Source organism: Trachypithecus francoisi, unplaced genomic scaffold (assembly GCF_009764315.1).
Source record: "Trachypithecus francoisi isolate TF-2019V2 unplaced genomic scaffold, Tfra_2.0 Lachesis_group19, whole genome shotgun sequence".
NCBI classification, from domain to species: Eukaryota; Metazoa; Chordata; class Mammalia; order Primates; family Cercopithecidae; genus Trachypithecus; species Trachypithecus francoisi.
The window spans coordinates 5,625,711-5,642,059 of NW_022681464.1; the positions used below are offsets into that span (position 1 = coordinate 5,625,711).

General features: G+C 47.7%; 1 protein-coding gene across 2 annotated transcripts in view; it reads left to right on the forward strand.

Annotated features, from left to right (window-relative positions):
* The window catches only part of MYO5B (myosin VB), a 401,963-nt gene that overhangs the window by 307,172 nt on the left and 78,442 nt on the right, over positions 1-16,349 (forward strand). For both annotated transcript variants that reach the window (XM_033177765.1, XM_033177766.1), the window contains exons 19-21: positions 4,321-4,532; positions 6,094-6,250; positions 9,185-9,424. In XM_033177765.1, coding sequence (XP_033033656.1) covers positions 4,321-4,532; positions 6,094-6,250; positions 9,185-9,424 — 609 coding nt within the window. The remainder of the gene's footprint in view (positions 1-4,320; positions 4,533-6,093; positions 6,251-9,184; positions 9,425-16,349) is intronic.

The window sequence follows — 16,349 nt, forward strand, 5'->3', positions numbered from 1 at the left end:
AAACATTTCCATGGTGCCAGACATTTCAGGGATTACAGCAGAGTATGATCATGAATGGCTCAATAAAGGTTAAATTATATCAAACATCACTTGAACAAGGTAATAAAAATTACCTCAGAAATTTTATTTTTTCAAGTTTTCTGTTAGGAAAATCGGTTCATCTGGAGTAGCTCATAGCCAGATGATTCAGATCTAAGGTCATGTTTCATTTTGTAAATGTGTTGCAGCCATCTTCTGAGCATCATCTTAGCTGCTCAAGTCTAGCTATAGACAGTGCAGAATATTATAGTAAATGTAGGCATAGCTTTAAAGTTTCCTTTTAAAAAGAGAGCCTAAATACTAACCGCCCTTGCCATGCTATCTTTTTTTTTTTTTTAACAGGGAGCGGGGTGGGTAACAGGCTGGTTAATCAAGGGCTGTAGTTAGTTGGACTCTGGTCGTTTGAGGTTTTTGCTGTGGTCTACCTTTCAGTGTCCACATTTTTACATCTTACTTTTTATGGACAAGAAAAATCTCTGTTAAAGGTCAGCTAATTTCAGGGCCTGCGAGCGGCCCACTCTGCCACGTGGCTGCCTTCTCATTTGTCTGGGGTCATAGTTTCCCTCCTCTGTTACTTCCCTGGATTTCTCCAGGATTACCACCAAGACCTCTGATTCCCAGCCAGGGAACTCTACAGCGGACCCAGATCAGACTGGCTGAGTCGGCCCTCACACTGGGCTCCCCTCCAGTTAACGGGACCATCTGCCACTGCCTGGGGTTGCTGCTGTGATGTGCTCAGGACACTGGGCCTTTCCTGGCATAGTTGCCTCTTCTCTCCACTGATGGGGAGCCTACCCGCTTCTCAGTGCTCAGCTTCAGTGCAGCTTCTCCCTCCTTCTTCCCCTGGTGTAGCATGTGGCACTTCATGTCACTCTTAGAGCCCAGAGCATGCTGACCACGTTCCAGATGTGTGTGTCCTTTTTCATAGAGGACAGTGTCTTTACGTTGATGCCACCTCCTTAGTTATGAGCACTGAGCCTAATACACAGGGGGAACCCACCTAATATTCATGGAATGAATGAAAGAACAAGTGACTTGCCTAAAGAAAAATTATATGAATACATGCTGCTTCCTCTGCCTGCAATGCTTTTTCCCCCTCTTTCGCCTGCCTGACAAAGTGGTATTTGCCTTCCAAACTGAGCTCTGAAATACTTCTTAGCCTGCCAGATGTTAGCTACTCCATCTTCTATGGGCCGGCAGCACTCACCTCCTCCCTCCCTGTATTGCATTCATCCCCTTATGTTGTAATTGAGGACTTGTCATTTCCCCAGACTGTGAACACATAAATGACAAGGGTCCTGTTGTGGCTGTGTTCCTAGCACAATTCCTGGTTGTCACAGGAATACGTGAGTTTATGCAGCTGGCTGCATGGGAACCAGCCAAGAGCTGCTCATGACTGGAAACCTGCCGGTAATGGCTCATCATATGAGGAATATACAGAAGTCAGCCTCATTTTACAGATGAGGAAACTGAGGCACAAAAAGCTGATATAAATTGCCCAAGGTTGCATAGGTGTACGGATTCTAACTCCCACTGTCTAAACTACATTGCCCTCTGATCCAGCCTGATTGAGTAATGTCACTGAGCGTAGTTATCCTTCCTGGAGACTGAATAGAGACTCTAGTGCTAAAGACTTCCCTGGGACCTTCTGTTTCCTCCTTTTTATTTTTCTCCTTTTCTTGGGCCACATCCGGACACCCATACTTCTCATGCTGAGTGACGTGGGACTCGTATCAAGAAACTAAGACTCGACAGAGCCTCATGTTAACTTAGAGGGGCACATGCCAGTTCCCCACCCTGTCCCAAGCAAGTGCTAAGTATGTTTTAGAACAAAACGATGAGGAAAGAAGTGGGGACAAAGGTGGCCTGCCGGACAGGCACCAGGCATTTAAAGACCACCTTCCTGGCGGGGCAGCCTGGGGCTGGGGGCTGCTTCATTAGGCTGTCCGTGAGGTTTTAATAAATTGTTGTGGTTGTTTAGGGGAGAAAAGTGGATTCTAGTGGCCTCTCCTCTGCAAGGATTTTAGGAATAGCCCCTATCATTCTTAGCCTGAATTTGTTTGTTCTTCAACTCCACAGATACATACCGAATTATTTGTACTCTAATCTAGAGGGGTTAGTGTGAGGGCTATAAAAAGAGTGCATTATATGGACCCTGCCCTCCAAAATTAATAATAGTCTAATCTGATGACGGCCGTAACTCTAGAGGACTGCATCATGGAAACTGGCTGTTGTGCAAGCCTGAACCTTCATCACAGTGGCAAAGGAGTGTATTAACAAACATCTACAGGGAGCCCACAGAGCACAAAGAACTATGTGAGCGCTATGTAGAGGAGACAGTGTCACGAAAGGGGATGCTGCAGTTGGAGACTTGGGGCCTGGGAGACCCAAATCTGGGATCATCCTTTGATATTTGCTGAAGTCACCATGAGCAAGTCACTTCACTACTCTAGGCTTCAGTTTTATCATCGGTGAAGTAAAAGGAGTGGCATGGAATGGATTGCTAAGGTTGCTTTCAGCCCTGCAGTCTGACTCTTGGAGAAAGATTCTCAAAGGATGATTGATTGATTGATCAGTGAACAGTCAGTTCTAAGGGTTAAAGGAAGCAGATCTGGGTGGGAGATGTTCTGGAGACACACAGGGTGAGGACAGTGTGGAGATGAGGCTGATGGGTGTCTCGGTGGAGCACGTGAGACCCTCAGAGAAATCCTTGTTCAGAAAAAGTGGGTTTGCAGAGCATATCATCCCTTCCTGTTTCTTTTCCAGAATAGGGAACAAAGCGCAGGTACTCTGGCTGCTTGAATGCGGTAGGCAGCCCCCAGCCTCTGACTCTACTTAAGCTGGAGGACCCAGGCTTCTGCCCCTACTCGGGGGCTTAGCTACCCTGCTTTGGCTTCCTGACCCCTCCTGGCTGAGGCATGGAGCCTTCCCCAGCAGGGCAGAGATCAAAGCAGGGCTGTGGCTGCCTCAAAGCTCCCAAGCCCAATCCAACCCCTGTTCCTCTCAGCATGAGCTGAAGGCCCAGTGGGTGCATGGCTCTGAGCAGACACAGGGAGGAGAGCCAGGCCCAGAGCCCACTCTTGCCAGCTTCACCAGCAGCCTGGACCAGGCCGGGGACTCGGTCAGTAACACTGAAGCTGGAAGTTGTGCTGCCACCTCAGCCTTAGCTCAGGCAGGACAGCCTTCCCTGTGTGTGGAACCTGACTCCTAGTGACCCAATAGGGCTTAGCCTATGAAGAATGATGACTCAGCACTTTTCAGGGCCATTTGCCAACATGAAAAGCAATCTTGTGTGTGTGTTTTCCTTGGACTTGGCTCATTCCTTCCTTTCTCATTATGGTCTTCATGCCAGTGAGCAAAATGAGATGGCAGTTGATTTACAAAGAGCTCTGTCATCGTGGGTTACTCTCCCAGTGCTCTGTCCCAGGCTTGTCCACAGGAACCCTGCTGGGCTGTCTTTCCTCATCCCCAGGGGTGAGCCCAGGGAAAGCCAACTAATTTTAACCTAATGGATGTAATTAAGACAGTAATTACAGGTCCAAAACAATCTCATAGTTTTATTTGGGGGTTATTTGCATCCTGTAATTACGCATACAACTCTGTGGCCATTTGAGGATAATCTTTTTAAAATGTTGATCAGATCAGGTCATTCCCTTGCTCAAAGCTAGCTTGTGGCTCTCACCCAAATTTTATGCTGCAACCTACAAGGCCGTTGGTGATTGGCTTCTCCCACCACTCACTTTCAGTTCCCCCAGCTAGCCATCCTGGCTCTCCTGATCCTCAGATATACCCAGCAGTTGCACTGCTGGACATAAGCATCCACTCTGCCCTTCTCCTGGAACTTTCCTCCTTCCTTCTTTTCTGTGGCTGCCTCCTTCAGCTCATTTAGGTCTTTGCTCAGCTGTCACCTCCATAGAGCTGCCATCGTTGAGCATCCTTTTTGAACATCCTCATCCCATCCCCCTAGCCCCTAGTTTGTTTTCTTCATAATCCTTACCATTCTCTGAAAGCAGAAACATCTTTATTTGCTTGTCTGTCTGCTCTCACCATGATGTCAGCTCCTTAAGGGCAAGTGTCTTATTCACTGCCATGTTCTAGAGTCTGGCCCATAGTAGAGTCTTGGGGTCTGTTAAGCAAATGCTGAGACTTTGTGTCCATCTACAGAGAGGGGTGCATGAAGTCTGGTCAGAGGATTCTGCATTGGAAGAACAAGGGTGGTATGGGCCATGTTATTTCTCTGCTCACTGGTGACCAACCAGATCCCCTCCCTACCTTGTAAAGGACCCCGACAAGTTCCAGTTTGGCCGCACCAAGATCTTCTTCCGAGCAGGCCAGGTGGCCTACCTGGAGAAGCTGCGGGCTGACAAGTTCCGGACAGCCACCATCATGATCCAGAAAACTGTCCGGGGATGGCTGCAGAAGGTGAAATACCGCAGGCTGAAGGGGGCTACCTTAACCCTGCAGAGGTACTGCCGAGGACACCTGGCCCGCAGGTGAGCCAGGCTGGGGCAGATCAGGGCAGCAGATCATGGTGGGGAGGGTGGGGGTCTGCCTTTCTCAGCTACTTGGTTTCTCTCTTCCTCTGTGCTGAGAGTGGTTCCTGTTGGGGCCATGTCTGCATCTTGGCTTTTCCCCGGCAGCTGGGTCCACCCCTGTAATCAACGCCCATCTCACCTCAGAGGATGAGTCTAGTTTCCATGTTTCCTGGTTTTCCCAGGCTCCCTCCATCCTACCAGCACTAGAACCAGCTGGTTCTGCCACAAACCAACCATTTCTCTTTTGCCTAAACCCCAAAGTAAGAAACTACTTTTAGGAAAAGAGACCAATACAGCCTGGCACAGTTAACCTGTGCTTGGCCTCATTATTTATCCCACAGATTTCAGAATGCCTCGGAGTTGGGCGATTAGGGCTGCAAAGGTCCTGGAAGGCCCCTTTTGTGAGTTACTACACAAGCCAGGATGGAGAGAGAGTGGCTTGTCTAAACACGAGTGGTTACCTAGGGTGGAGCCAGGATGCCAATCAGCCTCTCCTGCCCACCCCCAGCTCGACCCCGAGCAGAAGAAACTACTGCAGGGTTCCTCCCTCACTGACACTGGGCTGATGAGGCACTGCAGCAGCAGGAGAGTGTCAGCCAGGACAGGCTGAAGACAGCCTGCCCTCTGACCCTACCCTCGCTTGTTAGGTTTTGGACCCAGGCCTGGTTCAAGTCCAGTGCCCTCTCCAGAAAGGAATTTCCTTAGGGAAGTGACAATGATTGCCACAAAGTCTTGTGTTTGGAGGCCAGAGAGCTAGACTAGGGAATCAGATGCATTTCAGCAAACGTGGGTCCCTTTCTCCTTTGAGGCTTTGCTGAATGATTTCCAAGGTCCTTTGTAGCATTTCACACTGAGTCTCTAACTGAGCACTTGCTATAGGCCTGGCAGCAAACAAGACACTTCAGAAGGGGAGAAAGTGTTAGACTGGCTTTTTTGGGGGGAGGTGAGATGGGAAGGCAGAAAGGCAAGAGAGGAGAGGAAATGACCACATTCAGTGCATCCCGAGCAGAAAGGGTTGAGGACATAAAGGAAACAGAGATTGGTGTGGGCCTGAGAAGGTTTTAGTCACTCAGCAAACACTTACCCAGTGCCTGCTCTGCCAGAGACAGTGGGTCCAGGATGATGGAGACACAGCCCCTGGGATCTCCAAGCCTGGGGAGGTGCAGAGGACAGGGAGCAATGTGAACACACGATGTAGAATGCTGCTGGTGAAGTAGATGAGGACTGCCCAGGCACAGTGAGGTAGAAGAGTGCTCAGATAAGGATCATAGAGGAGGTCAGACTCTGAGTTTGAAGCTTGTGGGAAGGCTTTTGGGACCGTAAGGAAAGAACTAACCCTGCTTTTCTAGCCTCAGCATCAAATGCCTAAGGCATTGCTACACGTGTTAGGGGTGAAGAGAGTTGGCCTCCCCTGGGTGTGTCCAGGTAGGGGTTTGCATTTCCAGATGTCTCAGGGTCCTCTGCATCAGGGTGGTCAATACTTTCTCCCTGACACTGCCCGTTTCCTCTTACTCCCCAGGCTGGCTGAGCACCTGCGGAGGACCAGAGCGGCCGTGGTGCTCCAGAAACATTACCGCATGCAGAGGGCCCGCCAGGCCTACCAGAGGGTCCGCAGAGCTGCCGTTGTTATCCAGGCCTTCACCCGGGCCATGTTTGTGCGGAGAACCTACCGCCAGGTGAGTAGCTACCCTAAGGGCCTCACGGCTGCAGATTCAGAACTAAAGCAGCAACAGGTGAGTTACTGCCAACATGAACCTCTGTCAAGTGCTCCCAACTTTTTTCTCAATGCTTTCACATCTCTGCTCTCACCAATCCTTTCTGAAGTCCCACAAGGTAGGAAAGATGTGCATACTGTTGTCTTAGTCCATTGAGTGTTGCTATAACAATATCTGAGGCTGGTTGATTTGTGAAGAAAAGAGGTTTATTTGGCTCACAATTCTGGTGGCCAGAAAGTTCACAATTGAACATCTGCTTCTGGTGAGGGCCTCAGGCTGCTTCCACTCATGGTGGGAGGCAGAAGCCAGTGTGTGCAGAGATCGCATGGTGAGAGAGGAAGCACAAGAATGGCTCTTTTAACAAGCAGCTCTAATGAGAACTAACAGTGAGAAATCACCTTGAAGAAGGGCATTTATTTGTTCATGAGGGATCTGCCCCTATGACTCAAACATCTCCTGTTAGACTCCACCTCTAACATAGGGAATCAGATTTCAACATGAGGTTTGAAGGGGCCCAGCATCCAACCACGGCAGTTTTCATACCCCTTCTGATACCTGAGTTGCTCAGAGAAGCCAGGTCACCTACCCAGGCCAGCCAACAGCAGGGCCAGGTGACCCACCTAGGGCTCATTCACACTTGAGAGCAGGCGGTGGTATTGGGCATCATCAGGTCTAACCCCTCTGTTTAACGGAGCAGGAGCTTGAAGCCCAACACGGTGAGATCAGGAGGGAGACCCCGACCTTTCCCTGCCAGGCTCTTGCACTTTGTGTTGTTCCAGTGAAGCCAAAACCCTTGGGTTCGGAGGCCCCACATCGGGACACATCTGTTCAACCAGGTAGAACCAACACACCTGAAGCACAGAGCTGACTTGAATTGGAAGAAAATGTCTAAAATGGTTTTCTTTTTCATTAAATGAACAGCTGTCTCTTCTATGATCACAGAAGGTGTGATTTTCTTTCCTTTTTTTTTTTAAGTTTTCTTTTTTTGGGGGGGTGATTGTGTTAACTTCTTTTTTTTTTTTTTTTTATACTTTAAGTTCTAGGGTACATGTGCATAACGTGCAGGTTTGTTACATATGTATACTTGTGCCATGTTGGTGTGCTGCACCCATCAACTCGTCAGCACCCATCAATTCGTCATTTATATCAGGTATAACTCCCAATGCCATCCCTCCCCTCTCCCCCGCTCCCCATGATAGGCCCCGGTGTGTGATGTTCCCCTTCCCGAGTCCAAGTGATCTCATTGTTCAGTTCCCACCTATGAGTGAGAACATGCGGTGTTTGGTTTTCTGTTCTTGTGATAGTTTGCTAAGAATGATGGTTTCCAGCTGCATCCATGTCCCTACAAAGGACGCAAACTCATCCTTTCTTATGGCTGCACAGTATTCCATGGTGTATATGTGCCACATTTTCTTAATCCAGTCTGTCACAGATGGACATTTGGGTTGATTCCAAGTCTTTGCTATTGTGAATAGTGCCGCAATAAACATACGTGTGCATGTGTCTTTATAGCAGCATGATTTATAATCCTTTGGGTATATACCCAGTAGTGGGATGGCTGGGTCATATGGTACATCTAGTTCTAGATCCTTGAGGAATCGCCATACTGTTTTCCATAATGGTTGAACTAGTTTACAATCCCACCAACAGTGTAAAAGTGTTCCTATTTCTCCACATCCTCTCCAACACCTGTTGTTTCCTGACTTTTTAATGATTGCCATTCTAACTGGCATGAGATGGTATCTCATTGTGGTTTTGATTTGCACTTCTCAGCCGGGCGCGGTGGCTCAAGCCTGTAATCCCAGCACTTTGGGAGGCTGAGACGGGCGGATCACGAGGTCAGGAGATCGAGACCCTCCTGGCTAACACAGTGAAACCCCGTCTCTACTAAAAAATACGAAAAGCTAGCCGGGGGAGGTGGTGGGCGCCTGTAGCCCCAGCTACTCGGGAGGCTGAAGCAGGAGAATGGCGTAAACCCGGGAGGCAAAGCTTGCAGTGAGCTGAGATCCGGCCACTGCACTCCAGCCTGGGCGACAGAACGAGACTCCATCTCAAAAAAAAAAAAAAAAAAAGTGTGATTTTCTAAATAATAAAAGTGAAACACTAAATTGATAATGAAAATGTGGTCAGGGTGCAGCACACCCTGGTGTAATAATATGTGGAGAATCCCAGGCCAGCGGGAGAAGGTTCTGTGAGTGTTCTTGGGTGATGGGTGGCATCAGTGTGCTGCTCCCATGGAAGGGGCAGGTGATATTTGGGAGGCACTCAGCAGGGCCAGCACGTTCAAAGAGTGAGCCCTGATGTGGCTCCCAGCTCTGTCATTCATGGCTGTGGCACTGTTCGTCACTCAGCCTGTTTGCTTGTTTACTCATTTATTCCACACATTTATTTTGCCAGGTGTTAGGGTGAGCACACTGATGATGCTTTCATTTCCTGAGTGGTTTTTCAACTTGGTAGGAAAAAAAAAAAACCCAGTGAGTTACACACCAAGTTTGTAATTATAAGTCGTTAGCCTGCTGTGGACACTCACTGAAGCATCTCACTTCCAACTCAGTGCCACCAGGAGGGGACCTCCACCTGTTAAGTGGGGAGAGAGCAAGTGGATGATCATTAGACCCCTACACCTTTGAGGTTTTCAGACGGATTTCCTAACCCGTAAAACAAAGCTGAAACGAGTTTGACAGCTGATTCCCTGTGGATACATGGGCTGCAGAACCTTGCTAAAATGTGTTATAAAGCAACCACAAGCCTTAGATCTTAGGGGGCACATTCTCTGTGCAGCTCCTAGAACTAAGGCTGCCCTGGGCTCTCCCCTCCACAGGCAGCGATGTATGCTTCCTTCACTCCTGTCCTGCAGTGCAAACCCACAAGATGTGTGTCCTTGTCTCCCACCAGATCCTCATGGAGCACAAGGCCACCACCATCCAGAAGCACGTGCGGGGCTGGATGGCGCGCAGGCACTTCCGGCAGCTGCGGGATGCAGCCATTGTCATCCAATGTGCCTTCCGGATGCTCAAGGCCAGGCGGGAGCTGAAGACCCTCAGGATCGAGGCCCGCTCAGCAGAGCATCTGAAACGTCTCAACGTGGGCATGGAGAACAAAGTGGTCCAGCTGCAGCGGAAGATCGACGAGCAGGTTAGTGTCCGCAGCTTGCTACGTGGGTGTCAGGGGCTGGGGTACTGGAACATGTTTGAGAGAGCCCATGGCTTCCTTGGGGACTGGCACATGCCGAAGACCCAAGGGAGCACAGATGTCCTCAGACCACAGCAGATACCAACTGTGGCAGGCAGATGAGTGGCCTCTGAAGATACCCTCAGCCCTAGGGTCTGTGAGTGTGTTACCTTATGTGGTAAAAGGGACTTTGCGATGCAATTAAGAACTGTAGGATGGGAAGAGTGTCCCAGATGAGCCAGGTGCGCTTGATATAATCACAGAGATCCTTGTAAGAGGGAGGCTGGAGGGTCAGGTTCAGAGGAGAAGTGATGACAGAATCAGAGGTGCGAGAGGTGCAGGCAACCTTGAGAAGCCAGAGAAGACAAAGACGTGGACTGTCCTCTATAGCATCCAGAAAGAATGCAGCCCTGCCGACCCCTTCAGACTCCTGACCTCCAGAGCTGTAGATAACGATTTATGCTATCTTGAGTCATAACTTGGTGGTAAGTTGTTGCAGCAGCAATAGGAAACTGACACACTAGCCCAAGGTGCTGGTGTTTTGCCCTTGCAGGGGTGGCATAGGATAATGCAGCAGCAGCTGATGTGCATGGAGAGCTTGCTGTGCGGGGCATGAGGCTGGCGCTTTGTCTGGAGTAGCTGGTCTAATATAGCGGCCCTCCTACAGCAAGTGTTACCATCCCCCTTTTTGTACAACTGAGGACACTGGAAGGGCACGGCATCCTAAAGTCACACAGGCGGCAGTGGCAGGGCCGAGATTTGAACCCCAGCTGTCTGGCTCCAGAGCCCATGCTCTGCATCACTTTGGCCTTCTGCCTCTCTATCTACCTGTCTGTCTGTCTGTCTGCCTCTTTTGGAAAGAGCGTTTGCTTGGGAAATCATTATTCAGTTCTTCGCTTAAAAGTTGAGTGACTGATGTGACTACTCCGGACCTCTTTTCTTATCCATAAAATGGGGCTGACAGGGCTGAAAGAAGAATAAATGGCCTAACGCATATGCAGGGCCTGGTATGCAGTAGGAGAAACTTGAAAAATGGTTAGTGCTCTTATTTTTAAGCTTTGTCCTCTTTCTACCCTGGCCACCTTCCCATGTCAGCCAATCACAGGAGTAACAAGCCATTGATTAAAATCCCCGTGGGGGGTTAGGTACTGCACAAAGTAGTACAAAAGATTAGAGACACGCACAGAACACTTAGCTCTGTCTGATGGAATAGATGAGGCTCACACTTTTTGGTAGCCCACATGGCTAGTCCTTCCCTTCAGAAGACCTTTATTGGATGCCTGGCTGTTTCAGGTGCTTTGCTGGTCTTGCTGGACAGAGGATAGCTGTGACATACGTCGCATGCTGTTTCATAAGGGAGGAAATCTTATGCCAACAGGGTGAACACTGATCCTCCTAAAGATTTTCCAAGCACCTGCCATGTGCCGAGCTCTGCAATATGTGTTTTGTGTTCACTCTTATTTGATCTTCATACAATTTTGTGAGATCGTTTTGTATATGAGGAAATGGTAGGCCAGAGACATCAAGTCCCTTGTCAAAGTCACAGAAATAGAAAGTGCTGGGACCAGGATCCTACCTCAGCTCTGATCCCACAGCCATAATGAGGGCAGTGCTGGCTTTTTAACCCCAAACATTACTGAAGGGTTTCAATCCTTTCCCGTGCACGCCCACTGCTGCATTTGGCTCCCAGAGTTGAATGGAGGCCCACTGTTACTTTGTACATGCAGGGTGTAGAAGTGACCACAGAACCAGGCTTCTGAGGTGCCCTGGAGGGTGCCTCCTAGGGAAGGAAAGGACATGAAGAGTGTGTGTGGCGTGGAGAAACAGAGAATTTTAGAGTTGGAGCCACCAGGTATGGTCTTGGAAGTCATTGGGTTTTAATGTATCTATTCTATACTGGGCATTTTTTAAAGCTTCTTGTGACCTGGTAGGGCAGGAAAAAGCATTTTACACCTAAGCCATCTGCCCTGAACAGGAACCCATAAGTGGTGCAGAGATAGCACTAGAATGCCTCTGTTTCCCGGTTCTTGCAAAAGACAAGTCTTTCTGAGAAGAGACTGTTACTGGGTGTTTCTCTGTGTGAGTTCTACAGGGTGCCTTGTTTGGCTTGGCTCCTTACTGGGGAAGCAAGGCAGAGAGCCCAGGCACAGGGTGGGGACCTTGATGCCTGCCCCTGGTTGGCCTGCTGTGATATGCCAGGTCAGGGAGGAGGGCACATCCACTCAGTGGGATAGGAATGCAAAGAAAAAGGTCTGCTGTCTGGCACTGGCCCTTTGAAAAACACAAGCACAAAGCATGCCAAGGTGGTGGTGGCTATTGTGGCTGTTGACAAGAAGAAAAGACTTGCTTAGTCAAATGTTGTAAGTTAACCTTCCAGCCAGAGTGCAGTCTCAGGGATGAGTAGGCATTGACCGCTGAACCCTGCTGGGAGCCCTGTGTACATGCTGGCTCCCCCAGCCCTTGCTTTCCAGCCATAGGGCTCTGCATCAGCATTGCTGATTTCTAAAGTTAACTTGAGAGGATAAAAATAAATCTAGCATTTTACAATCCACGTGCTTGAAAAATCAAAGAAAAGCAGATTTAAATGGTCTATTAAAAAAAAAAAAAAGCTTTTTGCTTAAGCTTCCTGCTTGACAAACATCTGTGAGTGGTGGCAGGTGTTAGCTACCCTGGGCAGGATGCCCTGTGTGTAGAGGGTGATCAGAAAAGGCGGGAGGGGTGGATAAGCTCTTGCTTTCTTGTGCCCTTGCCTGCACTACCTGCCTAGGCACCCTGTGCTCTTCTCACATATTAACTCATTTAATCCCCATCAGAACCCAAGGAGATACATATTAATATCCCCATTTTAAGGATGAATGAACTGAGGCACACAGAGGTTAAGTAGTCTGACTGAGTCACACAGCTAGTAAGTAACATGGCTGGGATTGAAACTTGGCAAGCTGGTTTCAAGTATAGTCTGCCACCTCTGACCAAACTATAAGATCTCTAGCTATCGGGAGACTCTAGGAACATGTCAGGAGAACTCCTCAGTCCAAGGGAGACTCTTAGCCTTAGTTAGGGTTCATGCCCATACAGATAGCATTGTCCTTGGGACCAGCTGGCATTTAAAGTGGGGAGTGTGACCCAGTGTCAAATAACATGCTTGACACTCTGTTACAAGAGGAAGCATCGACATAATCTGCATTAGAGCTCTATATAGGGGCTTGTTTCTTTGCAGTCTCTTAGCAGATGGGGCCAGCTGCTTGCATGTGAATTTTTTTTTTTCCTGTAATTCTCTGAGACAATTTAGGCAGTGGTCCTCTGGGCACACAAGGTTTTTAAGCCAGAAGGGGAGGATCTGCGAACACCAAGGACACCACAGGTGAAGGTGTCCCAAGGTATTTGTTAGAACAGCACAGGGAGTAGACAGGGTCCCCACTGGACAGAGGCCTGGATTCTGTCTCAGTTATATTCACCACCAGAGCTGATAGCTTGGAAATGATTTGGCCTTTCGTTCTTCCAAGGGGATTCACCTGAGATCTCTAAGGTAACATCTAGCTCAAAAATTCACTGATACCATGGTCTGGCAAGAGTAAGGTTCCTATCCCAGGACTGTACTCTAGAATACCCTGGGAAGCTTTTTCCTAAAAAAGTATCCTCACTGCCAAGAAGTCAGTAAGGGAGGAAACGAAGATAAAACCAGGGTAAGGTTAGCACCCAAAATTCATATCCTAAGGCCTTGTACACCCAACTGGAAGGAAAAGATGCAACTTTGGCACCAAGTTTCCACGCAAACGGTAACAGGAAGGAAACTGAGTGGCTTGAGAGTTCTTAACAGAAAAGAACCATGCAGTTCAAGAGGATTTGGAGCTGTCCGTGGTGCTGACATGTTGTTCCTGTGGGCTTTCATAATCTGTGACGTGACAAACTACATCCTTCACCATATCCTGCAGTGATATATACAGTGCTGGTTCTTGAGACCATTTCTTACAGTGTCCCTGGGATAGGCTGTGGTATGACATCATTCAGCAAAATGAAGCAGTCCGTGAACTGGGCTCTCTGCCAGCCTGACTTTAGTCAAGCACACGTTTAGAGTTGGCCAGTTTAATTTACAATTTATTTATAATGAGAGTAAAGTTCCTTAGACACTTATGAATATAAGGTTATCCTTAAATATGTTTTATGTGAAAAATATGACATAAATATATGGAGTCAGTAGCTTTTTAAATCAATTTGATTCCATATACTTAGTAGTCACTTTGTAAATATGTTAAATTTATTATATGTAATCATGCATATATATATAATATACAGTCATGCATCTGTTAATGACAGGTGTATCTTATGAGAAATACATCGTTAGGAGAGTTTGTAGTTGTGTGAACATCATAGATTTCACTTACACAAACCTAGATGGTGTAGCCTACTATACACCTAGGCTATGTGGTATGGCCTACTGCTCCTAGGCTACAGACCTGTACAGCATGTTACGGTACTGAATACCATAGGCAGGTGTAACACAATGGTAAGTATTTGTGTATCTAAACATATCTAAACATAGAGAAGGGATAATAAAAATATGGTGTAAAAGATGGCACACCTATAGAGGGCACTTACCATGAATGGGACTTGCAGGCCTGGAAGCTGTGTGGGGTGAGTGAATGTGAAGGCCCAGGGCATTACTTTCCACTCCTGTAGACTTTATAAACTGTCCACTCCTGTAGAGTTTATAAACTGTCCACTCCTGTAGAGTTTATAAACTGTCCACTCCTGTAGACTTTTTAAACTGTCCATTCCTGTAGACTTTTTAAACTGTCCACTCCTGTAGACTTTATAAACTGTCCACTCCTGTAGACTTTATAAACTGTCCACTCCTGTAGACTTTTTAAACTGTCCACTCCTGTAGACTTTTTAAACTGTCCACTCCTGTAGACTTTATAAACTGTCCACTCCTGTAGAGTTTATAAACTGTCCACTCCTGTAGACTTTATAAACTGTCCACTCCTGTAGACTTTATAAACTGTCCACTCCTGTAGACTTTTTAAACTGTCCACTCCTGTAGACTTTTTAAACTGTCCACTCCTGTAGACTTTATAAACTGTCCACTCCTGTAGACTTTATAAACTGTCCACTCCTGTAGAGTTTATAAACCGTACACTTAGGCTACACTAAGCTTACTAGAAAATTGTTTTTCTTCAATAACTAACCTTGGAGTACTGTAATGTTTTTACTTTATAAATAATACTTTTAACTTTTGGCCCTTTTGTAATAACGCTTAGCTTAAAACACAAACGTGCAACTGTACAAAAATATTTTATTTCTTGACATCCTTATTCTGTAAGCTTTTTTCTATTTTTAAAATTTATTTCTGGGGTATCCCATTCTTCATGATGTGCTTATTTCACATTGCATATCTATCAAAACATCATATGTACCCCATAAATATGCACACCTATGTACCTAGAAAAATTGAAAATACAGTTAAATTTTTTTCTTTACTTTTTTTGCTAATAACTAAGACACAGATACATTCAATAGCCTAGACCCACACAAGGTCAAGATCGTCAGTATCACTGCCTTCCACCTCCATATCTTGTTCCACTGGAAAGTCTTTGGGGCAGTAACATGGGCAGGGAGGGTTTCTGGGGTCTCCAAGGGAGTGGGCATCCCATGCCCTGCCCTCTTCCAGGCTTGGCTGCACAGCTGTGACACCTACAGGTGCAAGGACAAGCCTTCTGGGGCCTACCCTTCTGAAGTCAAATGTCCAGAACAGAAAACGCACTGCCTCCACAAGTCCCCAGTGACCATATCTGGATGCCCATGACAAGACATAGGAGCTCCCCACCCACACCCCAGAGAGCCAAAGACTCAGGCATCTCTCCAGGGTTCTCCATAGAGAACCTGAACAAGGAAGATAGCTGATGTTTACTGAGCCCCTAGCAAAGTACTTTATCTCCCTAATCTTGATAACCACCTTCTGAGCAGGAGTTACTGTTATATTCCTGCTTTATACCTGAGGACACTGGGGCACAGAAAGGTTGGATGACTAGGTCGGATGTACACAGCTGATCAACGATAGAGCTGGGGTCTGAGCACAGGTCTGTCCAGCTCTAGCCTCTCAACTCACTGACATCCCTGAGCCAGGTCTCAGGTGATGTCAAGATCAATGCAGCTGAGCCTTCTGGATACATCATACTTTGCATTAGGGTTCTGAGGTACCATCTTTGTCAATAGCAGGACACGATGTGCCTCCTGTTACCATTTGTGCCTCTCTTCATACCCCAACAAGCTCTACCTGGAGACCCCCACCTAGTTACCCTCCCACTCCTAGTGATCTGACCCAGGCTATGCCATCTAGAGAGAGCAGCTGGGCCATACCTCATGTCTAGCCCAGAGCAGAGATGAAGTCAGAGGGTGGCTACCCCAGCATGTGTTTCCTCCCTCTGCCCCACTCCCCTGTGCAGAGACCCTCAGCCTCCAGTGGAGACCCAGACTGGAGTGGATAATACAGACATGAATTGGGGTTTTCAAGTAGAATCTGCTTGATTGGATTTCTTCTTTGTGATGCCTTAGAACATGGCTGACCAGCAGACCAGGCTTGAAGGTGTGTCAGGTTGTAACTGGGAGGTTCCCACAGAGTGTCGGGGAGTGGGTAGCATGTCTCATTCTGTTGTGTCGGTGCAGGACATGGACTGCTGGCTTGTGCATTGCCGTACTGGTCACAACCACAAGGCCCTACAGCATGTGTGGCATTTTACAGGGTCCAAGGGCTTTTCTTTTGCTGCTCCTCACTGTTTTCTGTGAAGTTTAATTTCTTATGTGAATTAATCATTGATTCCTGGATGCTCCAGCTTATCAGTGATTTGGCCACTAGCTCTTTTCTGCCTGGTGCTCCTGCAGACCAGAGCAA